At 36.8% G+C, this 21,798-nt stretch overlaps 2 protein-coding genes across 2 annotated transcripts; one reads left to right on the forward strand and one right to left on the reverse strand.

Annotated features, from left to right (window-relative positions):
* Positions 1-474: 474 nt before the first annotated feature.
* Positions 475-5,086, reverse strand: zgc:174935 (uncharacterized protein LOC796019 homolog). Its single transcript, XM_058399080.1, has 4 exons — positions 4,494-5,086; positions 4,192-4,246; positions 3,670-3,784; positions 475-1,529 (listed from the first exon to the last, which is right to left on the reverse strand). Exons 1-4 carry the CDS (start codon positions 4,788-4,790, stop codon positions 1,463-1,465), a joined length of 534 nt encoding a protein of 177 aa, XP_058255063.1. The 5' UTR covers positions 4,791-5,086; the 3' UTR covers positions 475-1,462.
* Positions 5,087-12,892: 7,806 nt separating this feature from the next.
* si:dkey-87o1.2 (uncharacterized protein LOC796684 homolog) lies at positions 12,893-16,283 on the forward strand. The gene is made up of 4 exons (XM_058390835.1): positions 12,893-13,189; positions 14,990-15,044; positions 15,132-15,249; positions 15,562-16,283. Exons 1-4 carry the CDS (start codon positions 12,893-12,895, stop codon positions 15,599-15,601), a joined length of 510 nt encoding a protein of 169 aa, XP_058246818.1. The 3' UTR covers positions 15,602-16,283.
* Positions 16,284-21,798: the final 5,515 nt, after the last annotated feature.

Consider the following 21,798-nt stretch of genomic DNA (forward strand, 5'->3'; position numbering starts at 1 on the left):
CCACAAGTAACATTTTTTGAAAGTTACCTTGAAAAGAGATGGAGATACAGATTGGTCTCTGATTGGTTTATGTCACTATGGCAAGGAACACACTGAGGTAATCGGCTGAGGATGATGAGGAGTGACAGTGAGAAGGTCAGAGCATTTTGTTTGGTCGATATAAACTAGTACAAATGTATGAGAGTGTATCCTGGAGCCTGAAGTCAAAACACAACACAGACACACATACTGTACAGTGAAGCAAGGTAACTAAGATCAGATCACGATAGCACAAAGAAACAAAAGGATATGTGTAGATAAGTAAATATGAATGCACACACACCAAATTTACAGAATGTATTAGTAATGCAACACAGGTACTCTTATTCTAGCTTCATAGTGTTATCAACACACACACAACTCCCATAAAGGCAAACACTAAACGGCCATTATTAAATAGTTAGAGTGACACAGAAACAAACAGACAAGTACATGTCTTACCATACTCCTTTTTATTCACTTACCCTTATATAAATTGCTTAAATAAATTGATTTACATTCAGTACCAGGACTGAAAACAGATAATACACAATTTGTGCATGCCAACTTAAACCATTTGTTATCTTACCTTAAAAAATTGTTGATTTTGTTTTTTAATGAAGGCTAAAAGGCCTGAAAACTAATTTGTTGTTATGCACATTGCTTTCATTTTTTTTAAGAAAACATGTGAAAACAGGTACAACATGGACATTACTAAGAAGGTACAGTTTGATTTTGCTTATTAAATTTAGTTCCTTGTAACAGTTTCATTTCATTTACTGATATTCTTCTAAATATACTTGATTTACTTCATGAAAGGGATGAGAGGAAGGAACGATTTACAAAAAGCAATAAGCCACAGACTTATTGGGAAACATGTTTTACAAACCTAATGCACTTTTAGAAAATCCTTAACCACATTTTGACAGCCTCAGTGCATTCCTAAAGATTTATAAGAATGTACAAGCCTGTTTGAAGGCTGCCATTGACTCAGCTGGTCAGATATCTAGGAAAAATTCATTCCACTGAGAGTCTTGATGAATCTTGATGCATGCCTTCCTCCTAACCTGAGAGATGGTTGGACCAAACTCCTATGAACTTTTAGTAAAAAATCATAAGATGTATAACAGTATAAACATTCCTGTATATGGAAAAACATCCAGTCAGAAACATAGCCTGAAAACAAAACACAAGAACAATAGAAGACATATCAAGACATTGATTTTGACCTAAAAGATTGAAAGAAATCTATGGAGTGTAACTTGTATTTGTATATGCACATATTGTAGGTCTGCAATTGTATGAGTGCATTTTCCTTAATATAAATATTCCTTGATATAAATAATAAAGCTTTGAGTTTTCACTTTTTATTTCGATGACTTAGTCCATGTTATCTTCTCTGCCCTCAAAGCTTTAACCTTGGAGCTCCTGCCTTGGCCTCTTATTAGGCTGCTTTAGCAGCTCCGGGATTTGGCTCGGCTTGTAGAACAGGTACAATACCACAGAGTTTCCTGTTAGAGAAAAAAAGCACAAATTAAGCAGCTTTTCCCAGGCAAGTTTATTTTAAATATCATACTACATTCATGAAGCTATTAGAAAACACTTATAGGCATTAAGATAGACACTTACAGACATTAAGACTCATTGTAAAGAGATGACATGGGCTGCCTGCAGATGGTAGTGCAGCAGCACAAGTAATACAGGAAAATGAAGTCCGTACAGCATATGGCATTTTATTTCTTTACTATTCTATTTTTATCTCATTTTATTATACATTTAAATTCTACTTAGACACTTTTTTTTATATATCTTGATGTTTCATACATGGACATGGCCGGCTGTAAATGGTCGTAAAATGCATTTTACTACATGTGTATGATTGTGTACAGTATGTGACAAATACAATTTGAATTTGTCTCCTGGCTTTTCTGATCTCCTGGCTTTTTCTGTTTGACAGCCATTTCAAGTCTACCAAGTTTACCCAGCACTGTGATGTCTACAAGAATGCATATACACTCACATAGCACTTTATTAGGACCACCTGCACATGTACGCATTCATGCAATGATCTAATTAGAAAATCATGTGGCAGTAGTGTAATACATAAAGTCATAGAGGCCAGCAGCTTCAGGTAATGTTCACATCAACCATTAGAATGAGAATAAAGTGGTCTCAGTGATTTTGCCGTGGCATGACAAGCTGATTTATTTCTGTAACTGCTGATCTCTCGGAAATGTTCACTCTCAACAGTCAGAATTGATTCAAAATGGTGCAATAAAGAAAAAAAACCATCCAGGATGGCCAACAGCAGCAGAAAACCATTTAGAGTTCCACTTCTGTCAGCCAACAACAAAAATCTGAGGCTTCAGTGGGCACAGGCTCAACAAACCTGGACAGTTGAAGACTGGAAAAATGTAGCCTGGTCTGATTAATCTTAATTTTTGCTGAGTTACAAAGATGATAGAGTCTGAACTTGACACAAACAGCATGAATCCATGGACCAAACCTGCATGGTGTCTGGCTGATAGAGATGATATAGTGGTGTGGGGAACATTTTCTTGGCACACTTTAGGCTCGTTAATACCAATCAATTACCGCTTAAATCTCAGGTCAGGCCATTAGAGCCAGTGCTCCAACCTCTCTCTGGAACAGTTAATATTCCTCACATGCTTCAAACAGGACACTACCTAGAACCTGGACATTTTCTAGCCTCACCTACTCAACACACACTGCCTCCACCAGACATTTTTGGCATAGCAAATATTTGCACTATATATTGCACTTTTATTGCACACATCAACACATCTGCTCTTTATACACAATATTTACACTGTTCTACCACTGATCTGCATTTATATAAACATTTTCATACACTGCCTCATTTCACTAAATAGGCAAATAGGTAATAGCAGCCTTTCGTTGAATATCCCTTTGTGGATAAGATAAGGCATCCCTGACTTGAACGTTTCGTGGAATCAAATTGAAAAATCAAAAAAACAAAACAAAAGATAACAAAGAAAGAAAAAAACAAACAAGCAGTTACCCTGATCCAGAGTGATGGGCGCATCAGGGTATAAAGAGAGGTGGATGAAGTGATACACCCATCATGCCTAGTGCCTACCGTACAAGCCTGTGGGGGCAGTGTTAAAATATGGGGTTGCTACAGTTGGTCTGTTCTAGGTTCAGCAACATTATATGCCCAAATGAGGTCAGATGACTTATAGAACATTCTGAAAGACCAAGTTTGTCCACCAATGGACATTTTTTCCCATGATGGCATGGGCATATTCCAGGATGACAATGTCAGGATTCATTGAGTTCAAATTGTAAAAGAGTGATTCAAGGAGCATCATACATGGATTGGAGTCCAGACCTTAAAAAAATAGCGACTATGCAAGCCAATCAATCAACCAGCGTAACTAATAACAGATATAAAATTACTACAGATGAGTTTATCATGCAGCCTGTACTTTTAATTAGACTTATCAGGAGACATCTGAAATGTGCTTCAAGAAACAGACACCCTAAGCTACAAATAAGACAATGAATGTTAGTATAAAAGGACATTTTTGGGCAACTGTACCATCCTGTTCCCTTAACCAAACAAACCATAAACAGAACCAGTAAAGCCACTCAAGAAAATATACTTACATCCCCTCTACAGAGTTCTTGGTGATGTAGTCGCACACTTTGCTGCGTTTCTCAAGTTCTTTCTTGAGGTTGCTTATCTGCTCGGTCAAACTAGACTTTGACTTCTGAAACTCCGCTGATGATGGAAGTCAATAAAGAGACAACAGAGTTCACCAAATAATCTATAATTCACTCAGCGGTAATCCCATAAAAACACTGCATTTTCCATTCACACAATGTCATCTGACAATAAACCTTTGGGGTGCTTTAACCCAACATGGCCACAGGGAGTCAGTATTCAACTAGCCATAAAGTCTGGATTGTTACAGGTGTCAGGTTAATCCAGAATTATCAGTAATTAGAGTAATTTTTAATTTAGCTCTGTACTGATGTTGAGAAGTTTGACTAAACAGGTTTCATCTGTGAATAAATTTCTATGCTCTTTTTCTTTTCTGCACTTTCCCTGAATACCTAAGACTGGATTAAAAAGAAACTACTCTAGCAAAAATATGTCTAAATTAACTCAGTAAATATTGTACTCACTGTCAGATTTGCTTCTCTCTGCTTCTAGAGAACCAATTTCATCCTTGATCTGACTCTGGAATGAAAAGTAAAACAGATTTTGGAAAATGATAACATAAATCCATACTTCACATGTATGCCTTTCTCAGTATACGTGCCATACTCTGAGTGAAAAAAAAAACTCTTATCTTTTCTACCTGCAGTAAATATTTTTCCACTTGGAAATATCAAACTACTTGGCTCTCTAATGACTGCACATCAAGTATGTCATGAAACTTTTCTATATTTGGCTCCCACAACCCTTGACCAATCTCCTTCCTCACCAGATCACTGTTGCATGTCTTCAGCTCAGCTTTTTTCCCATCTGCAACCTCCTGAGATCCTTTAACGTCGGCTGAAAGTTCCTGGAGTTCTTTCTTGGTTTGCTCCAGCCGAATGGTGGCCTCAGCAATATTGGACTGGAACTCATTCAGCACGTCACTGGTCACTTTGTTCTTCACACTCTCAAAATGGTTGGTACTGATCAGTTGGATCACCAAGTTTTTCCTCGAGTGAATAATGCCCAATAGGCCCAGGGTGAATGCCACCAACAAGCCCACCACCACTGCAAAAGACCTCATAATGAACTTCACGAAGAAAAAGAGAGGCGATTGAATACACTTCTGTAATCGGTGTGGTGCCACCGGCTGTACAACTAAACCTCTCCTAAAAACAGGAACTGCAGCACTCAGGCTCCTTGGGTTTCTTCTGTTTAAGAAAGATGAGTTAAGAAATCAAAGGTGTGGCTTTAATACACTGTGCGTCAGTGGGCATGTTTCTATTAAATGAATGAATAAACTAATGATCGAAATCCTATTCGTATGAGAGGCGCAGACGCGTAAAAGTCACACGAGCGAGACGCAGAAGAGGAAAGATCCGCACCATTCGCAGACTCCGCCTTTTTTTTTATTTGCGCAGGTATACAGACCGTCTATTTCCTAAAGGGGATAATCTACTACAACACAGTGTCCTGTACAAATAGTCCACAGTCATTAATCCTGGATTATTATCAGAAAATATAATTTGGCGAATGATAATTGATCATTAAATAAATTGTATTATTTGTTTAAAATGAGTCACATTCCACACCCATATCTATGTAACTCGATTAACAGGTCTGAGGTCCTGCAGTGTTGCTGTATATCAGTTTCACATTCACATTTTATTTGTCACATACATACACATACACAGTACGATATGCTTTTTTACGACTGCCAGTTGACAATAGTGTAAAAGATATAAGAGTAAGGTACAAACAAAAAATAATATTATAAAATAAAATAGAACATACACGGATCAGGCATAACATTATGACCACCCGCCTCATTTTGTGTTGGTGCTCCTCCTTTTGCTGCCAAAACAGCCCTGACCAATCAAGATTAGATCCCTGAAGGTGTGCTGTGGTATCCGGCACCAAGATGTTAGCAGGAGGTCCTTTAAGTCCTGTAGGGTGCGAGGTGGGGCCTCCATGGACCAGACTTGTTTGTCCAGCACATCCCACAGATGCTCGATTGGATTGAAATCTGGGGAATTTAGAGGCAAAGTCATACTTGTGCTCGTCAAACCATTCGTGAAACAATTTTGCTTTGTGGCACGGAGCATTATCCTGCTGAAAGAGGCCACAGCCATCAGGGAATACCGTTTCCATGAAAGGTAAAAAGAATTGTCTGTAACAATGCTTAGGTAGGTGGTACATGTCAAAGTAACATCCACATGGATGGAAGGACCCAAGGATTCCCAGCAGAACACTGCCCAAAGCATGACACTGCCTCAGCCGGCTTGCCTTCTTCACATAGTGCATCCTGGTGCCATGTGTTCCCCTAGTAAGCAACACACACACACCCGGCCATCCATGAGATGTAAAAGAAAACGTGATTCATCAGAACTGGCCACTTTCTTCCATTGCTCCATGCTCCAGTTCTGATGCTTATGTGTCCATTGTTAGTGCTTTCAGCGGTGCACAGGGGCCAGCATGTTCAAAATGTTCACTTGCTGCCTAATATATCCCACCCACTAACAGGTACAATAAGAGAATAAATAGATATAATAAATAGAAAGTATAGAATCTGAATACAGTGATTACAATGATTAGATCTGTATGTGGTACAGTGTGGTATGAATGGAATGATGAATATGAATATAGAACACTGTATACTGGAAAAGTGCAACACACTCTTTCCTACAGCATTAGGCTGACTTCAGATATATTGGAACGTCAGGTTAATTGGTCAATCATCATTTGTTTTCTGGTCTGACAAGTCAACGTTTGTGGCACCAAGCCCTTGCAGTGAAACAGCCTGATAAAAGTAACATGTAACATGGGCACTGCATTCATATCATTTTAGATTGATGTTGATGATCTTTATTATGTTTAAATCATGTGTTATGCTGCTACAGTAAGAAATGCATTAAAAAAAACCTTTTAGTTGCGCTGCTTTACTGTGATTTTCTTTCTGAAGCTGATAGTCCTGAATTTTTTTTTTAGATTTTCAGTATTTCTGTTACTGAATTTTGTTGATGTCATGAATATGTATGCTAAAATTAAATAACATGTTAAAAGTGTGCCTTTATCAGTAAAATATGTACAATGTCATTTAAATGGATTCGACAAAAGGGTAACCCATGTTAATTCTACTATTTACTTTTTTTCCTTCGCATGTTAAGCAGTGTCTTAAGGATTTTAGAAATGTATCATTTGCTGTATTAATAGCAAAAGGTGTTAAAAGACAATTCAAAAATAGTCCCAACAAATCTGAATTCACCCAGTGAAGTATTATATACTATAAGTATTTTTTTTTTAACTCTCTACACGTGATTATAACAAATCAGGATCATGGGGACATAAACCTTTTTAAGCAAAATATTCTATGGTTTTGTTTTGAGTCAAAACATTTGAAGTTGTTTTCTTCAAGGTTCAGCAATGTTATATGCCCAAAAAATGAGGTCAGCTGATTACCTGAACATACTGAAAGACCATCAATGGAGTGAAAAAGTAAACTTTATATTTATTTTAATTTAAGCAACCACTGAGTAAATGCATGAGAGGTTTATTGAGACTAAAGGCCTGTTCTTTCAAAACAGGCTTTGTTTTCAATGCAAATAACACATGGTTTGCCTACGTATTTTAAGTAACAATAGCTTTGTTCCACTTGCATTTCTTGTTATGTAGTCTACCTCAGCTTTTTCTTGTGGTATTTTCATGGCCTATTCATTCAAGCAAAATTTAAAATAGCAAGAAACTGTCCATTAGTGCCTGCTTTTTATTATTTGTCTTCGGCACTGCTCTGTCACTGTTGTCACACCTAAGGATCTGGTTGGACAGGTAAACCCAAATCCCAGTTGGAGGGTGGAGTGAGGGAGTGAAATGCTGTCAGAGGTGGCCACTGACAGTAATGCTCTACTAAGAACACAGTAAGTCTGCACTGTGGAATATACAGATAATGGAGAAACCAAGAGGCGGAGCAAGAGAGAGTGGGTAAAGAGCACCCAGTGAACTGCAGTGAATCTTCTCACCTCCAGCTCAGTTTCTCTAACACTCATATTCATTACGAAGACTGTCTGGCATTGGTTTTCTTGGTGGTGTGTGCATTAGTGGTTATAGCCTTTCAGGCTATAGAATGAGAAAACTAATTATTTTTTATTTAAGAGTGAACACTATTTTTTTTAAATTAAGAGTTCAGACAAAGAAAAATGAAATCAAAGATGCTGAAATCAGTACTGAACTATATTACCCATCAGCCCCAGCATATCACATGACTATGTCACATGCCCTTTTGATTACTGACAGCTTCATGTTACTCCTCATTTATATTCTGGTTTCTGTGTGTTTCTTTGCCAAGCTTTTGTGTTTGTATGTCACCAAATGTACCATAGTATCATCTGCACTTTATGCAGTAAGAATTTGCACTTGCGTCCATCATCACCTCCTACAGGTGACAGAAAGCATGACCTAAAACATGCTGCAGATTTAGAAGCATATTATGACAGACATAATGCTTTCTTAAAGATATTAATGAGAACTTATGAGTTTATAAATCATCAGATGTATCCTAAAAAATGTATACTGAGAATTAAAATGGTTGTTCTAGTAACTGAGAAAGTGTTAGTTGTGTGTGAAGTATTGAATCATGAAAATCAGCCTAAACCAGTTCAGTGCCAATTCTGTTGGAGCAACCACATAGTACACATGTAATGTAGATAATAGTGGCCACTTCCAGATTCAAACATGAACTTTGAAATTTCTTTAATCCTCATTCAGGACCTCAGAGATAATTGTTAAAGGTGAGTATTAATTTTCTTACCGTAACATACAACTTATTATAAAAGTTGTACAAACATAAAAATATACAATCTGAAATGACAAAAAAAAAGCTTGCATCTCAGACACATACCCTCAACAAAACAACAAAAAAAAGCAGACGACATATCAATACATTTAATGATTAACCAAGAAAATAAAAAGAAATCTATACAACTTGTACTTGTGTATGCAAATATTGTAGGTCTGCCTGTGTATGTGTACATGTTTTTTATTTGATATAAATAATGAAGCCTTGAAGTTTTCACTGTTTTGCTAAATTATTTTGTTCATATTTATCTTATCTGCCCTTAAAGCTTCCAACTCTTGACATGTATCTTTGGCGCTCCTGCCTTTGTCTCTTATTAGGCTGCTTTAGGAGCTTCAGGATTTGTCTCCACTTGTATAACAGGAACAATACCACAGAGTTTCCTGTTAGCAAAACATAAACAAAAAATTAGAATTTAAACATTTTTTTCCAGGCAAGTTTATTTTACACATTCCTGAAGCTGTTAGAAAACACTTATAGACTTTAAGCATGGATGCACAGCACCTAAGAGATGAAATGCTCAGTGCTGCCTGTAGATGGAAGTGTAGCAATGGAAGTAATACAGGAAAATGAAGTTACAAAAAAGAACATATGGTACTCCTGGCTTATCTACTGAACCTTTGACAGCCATTTGACATCTACTTGGTTTAGTCCAGTATGTAATAAAATGAAACTATATTGCAGACTATAAGAGTGCAAATAAATGGCAGATGTAAACTTGATGGAGCCAAATGGAAAACTCAGTCCCTCAGGCCAATTAAGACATTTGCATTTACACCTGTTAGTTCTTCAGGTGGTTATTTGCATTGTGCAAAGTAAGCCAAAAATATAGAGACTATGCAAGCCAATCACTCAAACACCTTAACTAATAGCAAGTATATAATCACCATAGATAATCGTATCGTGCTGCCTGGACTTTTAATTAGAATTATAAGAAGACAGCTGGAATGTGTGTTAAGAAACAGTAATCAGAAATAGTGAAAATGTTACTAAATTACTTATAGTATGAGAAGAAATGTAATTCTTTGGAATTCACTGTTCAATGTTGATTCCATAATACCTTGATTATGTATAGATTTAGATTACATATAAATTGTATTTAATGCAATGATCAGAAAAGCCTAAGCTCCAGATAAGACAATGAATGTACCAAATGGGTTTTATGAGCAACTCTACCATCCTATTCCCTTAACCAAACAAACCACAAACAGAACCGGTAAATCTCAACAATAGCACAGATCCTACCTCAAGATACCTTCCTACCTCAAACTCTGAGTTTTGCACTGGTCACTAATGTACAATTAATGTACAGTTAGTGTTCCCATCTGCACTGACTGTGGTATTGGTAACTGAATTGTTTGCACTGGTTCACTTTTTATAGAATATTATATTGCACTATTACATGGTTAATATTTTTCTATATTTTTTCTACACATTTAATCTTGCTTAAAATTCATATAGAATCATATTTTTATTGTTGTGCACCAATATACCAAGGCAAATTCCTTGTATGTGTAAAAAACCACAGTACTTGTCAATAAAGCTGATTCTGATTCTGATCCACTTTTCAAACACAGAATTAAAAAAAATAAAAAAGCCACTCAAGCATATACTCACATCCCCTCTACAGAGCGCTTGTTGATGTAGTCACACACTTTGCTGCGTTTCTCAAGTTCTGTCTTGAGGTTATTTTTCTGCTCCGTCATACTGGCTGTCTTCTCCTGAAACTCAGCTGATGATGGAAGTCAATGAAGAGACAACGGTTTAAAATATTTCACCAAATAATCTATAATTCACTCAGCAGTAACCCCATAAAAAACAATGATGTAATGGATCATATCTGACACTGAAACTTTGAGATGCCTTAACCCAACATGGCCACACAGATTCAGTGTAAAACTATTCATCATTACTTTGATCATTATGAGTACCAGGTTAATCCAGGATGGATTTAGCTTCAGTTTGGAGAAGTTTGACTAAACTGGTTTCAAGTGTAAATGCATTTCTATGGTTTCTTTTTCATAACTTTGTTGAAGACTGGATTAAAAGAAAACTTTCCGTCTAAATTAACTTTGAGGAAATTTGATACTCACTCTCACTTTTCTTTCTGTCTGCTTCCAAAGAACCAATTTGAGTCTTGATCTGATTCTGGAATAAAAAGTAAAACAGAGTTTTGGAAAATGCTGACATACATCCACATGACATATATACACAAGTATGTCTCTGCCTATCCCAGTATACTCGCCACACCCTCAAAAAAAATAATAAAATAAAATAAACCTGTATATGCACTTCTCTAGGTAAAAAACACATAGATAACTAAATATACAGAAGCTGTGTGCCTAAGAGTACCACTTCAATGACAATGTATTAAAACATTTTACTTTTCTTTTGAATAGAAACCCCCAGCCCATTCAGTATGAGATGAAACTCTAGCGTTGCTGTAGATGGACCAGGCTGAGGCAGTAACTCATAGCTACAATAAAATGAAGTATAATAAAGTTTTGCCTGCTAGTTTTGCTGGTACTATATGTGACTCCCCCAAACCCTGATCCATCTCCTTTCTCACCAGATCATTATTGCATGTGTTCAGCTCTGTTTTTGCTCCATCTGCAGCCTCCTGAGCTGTTTTGACTTTGTTTGTAAGCTCCTGGATGCTTTTCTGGACTAGCTCCAGCCTAGTGTTGGCATCAGCAATATTGTTCTTGGACTCCTTCAGCACGTCATTGGTCACTTTGTTCTTTACATTCTCGAAATAGTTGGTCTTGTTCAGTTGGATCTCCAAGGTCCTCCTCGAGTGAATGACGCCCAAAATGCCCAGGGTGAGAGACACCATCAAGCCCAGCAGCACTATCAGGTACTTCATGATGAACTTCAAGAAGAAAACTGCAAGAAGAAAAAAAAAAAAATCCGTCTGCAACAGTCGGTGCAACCGGCTGTACAACCTCACCGACAGGAACAGGAACTGCTGCACCTCAGTTTAGCTTCTGCTCTTTAAGATTGCTTTAAACTGGAAAGGAAAGGTGTGGTTTAAAACCCGGATTCTTGTGAGTCTTTGTTAAACACCTCAGTAAATTAATACTCAAAAACCCATTTGCATCCGAGCCGCAGACGCGTAAAAGCCACACAAGAGTGTGAAGCAGGACAGATAAACACCGCACCTGCTGCAGACTCCGCCTTTCGCTTACGCACGTAAAGACTGGGTCTATTTCCTTCTACACCTGTCTATATCCATTAACTACACCACAGAAACTGTCCTATTCAAAAAGTCGACAAATCATTAAGCTACCATCATTATAATAAAATAAAACGTTTGTTTCTAGCAGAAAACAGAAACCTGTGGAATATAAAAAACTCCTGATTAACAGGCTTGAGCTCCTGCTTTTCTGGTCTATTATTCTGACATTAGGTAACTTGGGACAGTTTATGAAATGATATTATATTTATTTATTTTATTTACCTACATAAGATGCACTACTTCTACTAGCCCAATATGCATATGCACAATATGAATTTAATTAAAAAAAATTATTTACGGCATTCATATCAATTTCATGTTGATGTTAAATGCTGCTACAGCAAGAAATAAATTAGAAACAGTTACTTATCTCTCATGGTGTTGCTTTACTGATTTTTTTTTTATTAAAAAAACACTATTTATCAATTTTAAAAATGTAGGTATTTGTTTTTTTGATGACAAAGGGCATTAATAAACTATTAAAAAAATCTGAATAGTGTAATCCATTATTTATAAGCATTGATTTTAACAGTCTACACAAGTGCTTATAACAAATCAGGGCATATTTAAAACATCATCTTAGGAAGGCTCTCCAGCATTGGATAAACCAACCCTAATTTTATTTCCATTTAAGCAACCAAGTAGGTGGATGTGTGAGTTTAATTGAGGAAAATCCAGGAAAATTTTTCAAAAACAGGAAAGGTTTTTATTGCAGATCACACACACAGAGTTTGCCTTCTCATTTTTATCAGTAACATTGACAGCAGCTTTGTTCCACTTGCACTAGAAGCTAGGAAGTCTACCTCAGGTTAACCTCTCGTATGTTTATGGCGTTTTTCAGCACTGTGCAGTCATTATTATTACACCTAAGTATCTGGTTGGACAGGTAAACCCGGATCCCTGATGGAGGGTGGAGTGAGGGAGTGAAATGCCGTCAGAGGTGGCCACTGTCAGTACTGCTCTACTGAGAACACAGTAAGGCTACAGTGTGGAATCTCCAGATAAAGGAGAAACGGAGAGACAGAGGGAAAAGAACATCCAGTGAGCTGTGGTGAATTTCCTGATCTCCAACTCATTTTCTCTACCTCTCACATTCGAGATGAAGCCTGTCTGGGTATTGGTTTTCTTGGCAGTGTGTTCAGTGGTGGTTGTGTCCTTCCAGGCTATACAGCAGGAGATTAACATTCGCAAAATGAGACAACTAATCAATTTAAACACTCAAGAAGTGAAGACAAAGGAGGATGAAATCCTGATTTCCAAAGCGGCAATGCAGAAACTGAGCAGTCAGCTGGTTCCATTGGACAAACAGAAAATTCAACTGACAAAGAAGATGGATGAGCTGGTGAGAGAGAGAGAAACGTCTGGTCAAAACCTGGAAACCTGTCAAACACAGAAGGTAAAGTAACTACTTATGTTGTAAGTTACAGGTAATCTATTTAGTTCTAGCTGATTAGAGTTGTTTAGTTCAGGTTGTTTGTTGCTTGTCTGGTGAATTTTTTATATCAATATTTTTTTCAAGATTATGTCTGTTAATATATCAGTGCTTCAGGTTTCAGTCTACAGGTTTCTGTGGTATTTAATGGATGCAATGGTTTTGTTTTCTTAATTATCAATTGGTATTTACTAAAATGGATCCAGAAAGTACAACTTAAATTCAAAGCCAATTTTGACTGACAGAATTGATTGGGAAAAAAATTCTAGGCCTAAATCAGTTACTGGAAAAGTGCATTTAATTAAATTACTTACTTCAGAGCCTGTAGCACTGTTATAGTGTAACATGCATTGCATTGTGTTACACATGTTGATTGTATGTTACAATGCTGTACTGACAGTACTTTGAAGCATCATGCTATTTATTGGTGTTTGAACTGAGATTTAGGGTGATGTATTTGGTGCAGAGGATAGCAATGCCATCTCCAGGTGTCTGGTTAAATCATGAGGTTGTGTTACATGTTCTCTTGTAAGAATGTGAGTTTCCTCTGGCTTTCCTCTGGTTTCTTCATACGTCTAAACTGCCCTTAGGTGTTAGTGAATGTGCAATTCAGTCTGTGTGTGGTGGTGGGTAGGTATGAGTGTGTGCAGAGTGTGTGGGATGTGTGGGGGTGTGGAGAGGTGTATCCCTAGGGATGGGCTCTGAATCCAGGATATATTGGTTATTGAAAATAACAAATAAACAAGCAGAGTAAGAAATAGTTTCAGTAAATCAACCGTATACTAAATTTCATTGTGTTTAATAATTCAGTATGTTTTTACTTCTAGATGATTTGCTTGAAAATGATTCAACTTATCTTGGTTAAGTAAAGAAACGAAGAGACTAAATGTTATTATCTACACTAAAGACTGTTTTTGTATCATATAGCAGTGAAGAATACTTTAAAGGTGCCAGTCACTTATTAACTTTTATTGCTGCCTGCTTTATAATGACTTTGACCTGACAGCTTTAACTGACAAGTATAGAAATACATTATATTCTATTGTTGGCTCATGAAATGTGCATACAGGGAAGTACATTTGCATGTATGCTAACATTGCAAACCTTCACAGTCACAATGTACACACAAGTTTTTACAATATTGCTCAGCCACCTGCTTTGTGACAGATAGCATTGTACCATGTGAAATAAATACCATGGCTAAAAGAAAACACCACAGCATGTTTTAAACACATAACAGATTCCTTTGTACCAGATTAAGAGCTAGTGCAAAGTTGAAGTGATTAATATTAGGTGCAGTCACTGCAATGTAGTGCATAAAATAGGTTTACTCAAAAGACACATTAAGCACATTATTGATTTTCACACCAATGACTTAGTATAGATATGCAGCCCCTGTGGAAGTATTGGAACTGCAGAGAAATCTTTAAAACAAACAACTGAGAAAATTGCAATGCAAGCCTGGAAGAACCTCACAAACAAACAATGCAACAGTTTGTTGATGTCAGTTGGTCACCAGCATGATGCAGTTGTTGCAAGAAAGCGATATGCGGATATATAGTATATAGGTATGTTTCTATACCTAAAAATTGGTTAGTCAGTTGTTGAACACTTCGAATCTTAAACTCAAATATCCACAGTACATAGACAAAAACAAACAAATTTCCCTGTATCCACTGATTTGTTCCACAACTTTTGGAGGGGACTGTATCCTTTATTATAAGACTAATTTCCTCATTTCCTATTCATCTCTTGTCTCTGCAGAAAGAGTCTGAGGAGCAGAAAGCAGTAAAATCTTCAGAATTTGATGCCCTAAGAAGTAAGTTACAGTTTATTTCTTAGACAATTGTATATGAGGATATTATTACATGTTTGAAAATAAAATGCTCTCTCTCTATTCATGTAGCAAATCACAATGCTGAGATCCAGAAAGTGCAGGAGGAAGTCCAGAGCTTGCAGAAACAGATTCTGGAGAGAGATACAAAGATCTGTTTGTATGTGGATAAAGACCGGGAAGAAGCGAGGTAAGATATCCTGTCACTGTTATCTCAGTTGTGTGCTACTGTCTTTCAGGAAACAAATTTCATAAAATGATCTATTACATTGAAAGTAATGTGTAACATGGAACCTATTATATTATATTGCTGTTACTTTTTATGCTATATGTTCTGAACATAAATGAAAAAATACCCAGTTTGTTCTGAATGTAATTGCATGGTAATCATGATGCAGTCTTTAGATATACTATCAAATATATATAGTAAGATTATTAATCATATTGATCATATTATTGAATGAATATGTGGTGAATTTAATCTTTTGCTTTATCTGTACAGGGCATTGTGTAAGGACAAAGCACCTGCCAGTAACTCATAACAAGGATAAAAAGGAAAGCCGGGCACATAGAGTACATGTTTGATCCATAACTAGTACAATAATAAAACCTGATAATGTTTTGCACTTGGACTACTCTGTGGACTGCTCCTATGCATTTTAGTCTGGACTGTAGTTAAGCTAAACACACTTACAGATTAAATGCTGAGTTTCATGCATTGTTCCATTTTTAAGTGTTGTAAACACAGTTAAACAAAGACTCGGCAAACATGAGCAGACAGCTTATACTTATAAGTGTGAGTAAGACTAATAAAGACCAAGTAATTCCAGTTTCTAAAGTTCCAGGTTAAATATGCCTGTCATAATAGACACACCCACAATTAACCATGAACATCCACTGGCATGTAACGAACATCGATCATCTATAAAGTGCCTTGGATAAACAGATTTTTTTGTTTTAATTTGAAAATTTCAAAATGGCTAGCCAATTATCGAACGGGTCACATTTTGGCAAAACATTTCATGATGATCATGTTGTAGATTTGGTAATGGCAATAATACATCTAATAAACAAAATGCTTAAAGCATAGAAATGGTATACAAGACTATTTCTCAACATGGGTGTTAGCCTCAAACTGAAAAAGTACAGTCATGTAGTGGGCAGCAGGTAGCATTGCTGCCTCACAACTCCAAATATGAATGAGTGTGTGAATAAAGAGGTGAATGAGAATGTGCATGAGGGTGTGAATGGTGTCCTTGGGGCACCCAGCCACATGCCTGATTTACACCCAACGTTCCTGGTTAAGATGAGGGCACCCCAGCCACTGGATGCAGTACCGGTCCCAAGCCCGGATAAAAATGGGAGAGCTGCGTTAGGAAAGGCATCCGGCGTAAAACCTGTGCCAAGTTGTTGTGCAGACCAGTTGGTCCGCTGTGGCGACCCCTCACACATGTAGGGAGCAGCCGAAAGATCAACAAGAAGTTCCTGGTTAAAATGAATGAATGAATTATGCAATAATCAATCATATAATAATTCAATAATAATGCAATCCTGATCCAGTGTGTTGCCACTTGTGACTCTTAATTTTCCATCACTAGGTAATTAACATGTACATGGGCAAAGCTGTATGAAATTATGCACCAAAATGTAAGCAAATATAATAAAAACTGTAATATATATAACTGAAATGTTCACATCAACATCAGAATGGGGAAAATTGTGATCTCTGTGACTTTAACTGTGACATGGATGTTGGTGCCAGATGAGTATTTCAGAAACTGCTGACATCCTGGGAATTTCAGACATAGCCTTTGTAAATTTTTTATATTTAACAATTGCATCTTTTTTGTATGTTTTTTGTTTTCAGTCCCCAGGAATTATGATTTTGCCTTTACCACTGTCCTCTTTTCTGGGGTCATAAACATTAGGTTACACATCCCCTTTTCATCGTTAGGCAAATAAGCAAAAGCCCCAAAGAACTTTCAACAAACAACAGACAGATATTTGCTGACATAAATAAAATACAGTAAAAACAATTATTGCCATAACAAAACGTCTAAAACAGGAACTGTACACACTTTCACACGGTAAGGAGGGTGGTGCAGAAGGGAAAACGTTCCTTTCACAGTTTTAGAACTGCACACATTTGCACACATTTAAAACAAAACATATTTTAAATAAAACTACAAAATGTCTGTATTGAATTGAGATCAGAGTATCTGTCTGAGGCAGAGACAAATCTAAAAGACAAAACAAAACAAAAACAAACAAACAAACAAACAGATTATCAACTATAAAACAGGTCAATCATTCAGCAAAAATTATCAGTATAATTATCAAGCAAAGCTGGACAATGAAGAGAGGTGCATGAATGAAACACACACACACACTTTGCATTGGTACAGAGGGAAAATACAAAGGGCAACAACCGGATAAACAGACCAAAAGCCTTCGAAGATTAATACTGGCAAATAGGCCAGTACTGTCAGTATAAATTGTTTTCTACATTGTCAGAACCTTTTGTTCATCAAAGTAATCATTTTATGATAGTCTGACAGTAAAGAAAATCTTAGCAGTGAGTGATCTTCACTTTTCTACCATTTCCCAGGAATCTAGTTTCACTGAAAAAAACCCCAGCTGACCTGTACTAATGCCTTTGTGCAAACAAAACAACACAAAGCAATGGACTAGCAATGACAGATTGACATAGCAGATAAATGCCTGCCTCTGGTACACACCACAATGAACCATCAAAGAATAACTTTAAATGAAATGAACACCACAATAGTTTTATCACATAAGTGAGATACCTTGCAGGCTGCAGCTCAGGTTAAATATGTGCTGGGGATTTTCCCACAATTTTGCCCTTAACTTCTCAGCAAACACTTTAGGCCCAATGCCACCCTAGAGCTTTGCGTTTCCCCAGTTCCCTTTTTACCTGTTGGTCAGTTGAGGCTGTGGGAGATAAATGGAATCGAAATGTACATTTCTAGTCCCACTGTTGATGTGTGTTGCAGGCTATCAAAGCTACCTTTGTTTCTTATATGTATGAGCTATACAATATGATGTATGATGTAACCTTTGCTGTTATAACCACCTTTATTCTTCTGAGAAGGCTTGACATATTTTGGAGCAGGATTTGCCCATTCACCCATTCACCCACAAGAGAATTAGTGCGGTCATGCACTGATGTAAGGTGAGGAGGCGTGGTGCTCAGTAAACATCTCGGTTAATCCTGAAGATGTTCAGTGGGTTTGAACTCAGGGCTTGTGCAGGACTCTCGAGTTCCTCCACACCTTCATGGACCTTGGTTTGTGCACAGGGGCAGTGGCAATTTGGAACAGGTTTGGGCCTCTTAGTTACAGTGAAGGAAAATTATAATGTGACTTTATAGACAATTGTATGGTTCCAAATTTGTTTTAGCAGTTTTGGGGAAGAGCCACAGATGGGTGTCCACATATTTCTGGCCATAAGTGTATGTCTGATGTCATGCTGCTTGCTGCATCATTTTTTTTATTTAACCCAAACATGTCAGCCACCTCTGAGGACCTGACCAAATTGCCCTGTTAAGTTGGCAGAGTAATTTGTAGTAATAATAATAATAATAATAATAATAATAATAATAATAGTACATTTATAGCTCTACTTATAGCCACAACCAACTACAGTGATTTGTCAATGTATATTGCCAAAAATTAAAATGGGTATAAAGAAATAAATGTATACTTTTAAAGTGTTTAAATAGTTTAGTACCTTATGTTATACAGCTGATGTGACCCGTTTTATTTGACAGTGCATACCAGATATCACATCACACAGTCCATAATAAATTGTGTCTGTTCTGTATATTTATACCTTAAAAGTTTTTCAAGAATCTTCTATTTTTAAAATCGCAAACCTGAGAAATTCCTCTGCATACTCACTGTGCGCACTGCCACAGTCAACATACACTGCTGTGAGACACAGCTTCTCTGTGATCAACTGCTAACAAAAAGAGAGATAGCCAACAAATCTCTTACTTTGTCCTTCATTAGTGATTCAATGCAATAAAACACCGGACACACCCAATTACATAGAAAATCATTAGATATCAAATTAAATCTACTGTTGTTGTTTTTGACCTTTGACATTTGCCATAATAGGCTCCAACTTTTACAATTGATTCATAATGTAGAAAAATGCACCATGACAAACTTACTGTATGTACAACTGAAGCTAATTGTCTTGTTTCAGTTAAGAAACCAAACAAATGTTTAAAACATGTAGATACAAATGACAGGAAATGCAAGCTAAAATTCTGATCCATTATCTCATCTTTTGGTATCGGACCCAACTGTCAGTGTATAGCAACTACGAACCAATTGGCCTTGCCATTCCAGTACTTTCAGAAGGCACCAATGTATCTGTAATGGCTTATTTTTAACCTTGTTTTGCATTTTAAAGTAGCCTGTGCTTTCTCAAAATGACATACTTGTTTGTGTCAAACACCTTTTTTTTTTTTTATAAGAGATAATCCCATAAAATGCAAAACAATGAAGTGACAGGTATAGTATGTGAGAAGGAAATGGTATGTTTGCTGAGTGTAAAGTAGTGTAACAGGTTAGATCCTTTGCTGAAAAATAGCCAGGCCCTTCTGGCTAAATTCTTTGGCATAAAGTTGTCTCTCTTCCTCTAGAACTCTGCGCAGTGCCTCTCTACGTACCTTTCGAAAAATAAAAAATTATGTGAAATACATCTCATTATCTAATGTTAAACACTGATAGGAGGAAGAGAGTTATTATTTGTTTTAGCTTTAACAGCATTGACAATACAATGGCAGGAGATATCTGTCAAATGAGGAAATTCTTCCCTTTGACACCCTCTACTTACCAGTATGAGAGCAACATGAGCCAACTTAGTCTCTCTCTGTCGGACAAGCTCCTGACGCAACAAGGCCTTCGCAAAACCAGTTTGGGAAGCTTCTTCAAATTCTGGTCTGTAGGAAACCTTTCTGATCCTCAACACAAATAAACCAGTTATGTCAGAATCAGTGGCAGGTGGTAACAATGCAACATTGTGAAAATTTGTTTAACAAAGATTTAATCAGTTTTAGACTTTCTCTGCTCATGTAAATTGGACAAGACTTAGTAGAACAGGTGTTGTGTTAAAAAACAAATTAAAAACAAATATTTCTACTATTTTAGCAGGTAGATCCATCATATAATTAGAACAAAAAATAGTGCTCAAGTGCTGCTAGGAATTCTCTCTGACACAGGAAAGGGACCATCACACAGGACCAGTGATAACCAGATATGATACAGGGGGGTGAACATTTCCCACCATAGCAGTGACATGATAGCATGTGTAGCACAAGGACAAACATTAACAAAACAGAAAATCAGAAAATGTAACAACAAAATCAAAAAAAGCAACAGCTAATTTGGAAACATAACTAAACAAACAAATAATGTAAATGTGAGTCTATTATTGTATGTCACTCATTCCAAGTTGGTTTAGTGTTCATGCATTTGTTGTGTTGTGTGATTTTGTATTGTATTTGGTTTGTTAGAGTTTTTTTTTATTTATGCACCACAATAAACAGTCATTACACGTATTCAAGATTCAGTACGTACCAACCCACACACACAGACACACACACACACACACACACAACCAAGTGTAGGTATTTTAACATCTTATCAAAAGGTGGACCCCAAATAAAGAAAGACAAACCTTTCCATATGAGCAAGCTTGCCTGTCCTTTTCTCAGCTCCCTACAAAACAAAAGAACGACAAAATGACGAGTAAACAAAAAGTTCTCTTAGATCCAAATATTCACATGCAAGAATAAGGTGTGTTAACGATGACCTCTGTTTTGTCCTTTTCTCTTTGCACAATTGTGTTCCTAACACGCTGTTCGCTTTGACTTGGCATTTCAACAACATTTATGTTCTTACAATACAAATACGACCAGTGGATTTACTTTTCAGCAGAACATCAAGCCATTACTGTCATTAAACGGTAGCTATAGAAGCCATCAATACGGTTATTAAGGCAACGGGTTTAAGTAATGTTCCGGTCACGTGATTTCACTAGCACGTGCATTCGTTTCAGCTCACTAATAAGAGCCGATTCATTTGGCTCCGAAACCTATCCTCGACGGCTTTTGCTTGGTTTTCTAACCAAATCATCAAATCATCAGCTCACTCAGATATTAGTAAGATTCATGGTCACGATTGCACTGAACGAATAAGGCACTAGAGTTAACAAATATAAAATGCACCAGAAAATAACGCGGCTTTCAACTTTCATTCTATAACGGATTAAAGAACCGACTCATTCGCAAACGGCACATCACTAATAGCGAACGTGCATCATCACTCACGGCTGCGTTTTAAGAAAGGAATGTTTGCTTATTTTCGTACCATTTGCCTGCAAGACTTTAAAAGACATTTAAAGAAGAATAATAATAATAATAACAATAATATGTATCGGTATGCTTCTCTCCAATAAATCCGATGGGCAAGTCCAATCTAACGTACACGTAAACACTAGATACTTTCCCTAGATTCACTCTGAACTCAACACCCCTAAGTTGTTTATGCAGGATTATAAAATTGTGCTCCATTACCACAGTTATTAAATATTCAATTAAATATGACATCTCTGGATAAAATGTATTTAGTTTAAACGCTGATGATACCCGCAGCCTTTTCCCCTTGATCGGGTAGTGTAGGGTTTTATTTCTGAATTGCAACTC

The sequence above is a fragment of the Hemibagrus wyckioides genome, linkage group LG01, assembly GCF_019097595.1.
Source record: "Hemibagrus wyckioides isolate EC202008001 linkage group LG01, SWU_Hwy_1.0, whole genome shotgun sequence".
Lineage (NCBI taxonomy): Eukaryota > Metazoa > Chordata > Actinopteri > Siluriformes > Bagridae > Hemibagrus > Hemibagrus wyckioides.

Bases quoted from the DNA above. Each gene is read 5' to 3' on its own strand.
- zgc:174935 (XM_058399080.1), bottom strand. From the start codon at position 4,790: ATGAGGTCTTTTGCAGTGGTGGTGGGCTTGTTGGTGGCATTCACCCTG. The intron at 3,785-4,191 runs GTGAGTACAATA...TTCCATCATCAG, and splicing joins AGAGAGAAGCAAATCTGACA to CGGAGTTTCAGAAGTCAAAG. The intron at 1,530-3,669 runs GTAAGTATATTT...TTTCTCTAACAG, and splicing joins AAGAACTCTGTAGAGGGGAT to GAAACTCTGTGGTATTGTAC.
- si:dkey-87o1.2 (XM_058390835.1), top strand. From the start codon at position 12,893: ATGAAGCCTGTCTGGGTATTGGTTTTCTTGGCAGTGTGTTCAGTGGTG. The intron at 13,190-14,989 runs GTAAAGTAACTA...TTGTCTCTGCAG, and splicing joins AAACCTGTCAAACACAGAAG to AAAGAGTCTGAGGAGCAGAA. The intron at 15,250-15,561 runs GTAAGATATCCT...TTATCTGTACAG, and splicing joins AAAGACCGGGAAGAAGCGAG to GGCATTGTGTAAGGACAAAG.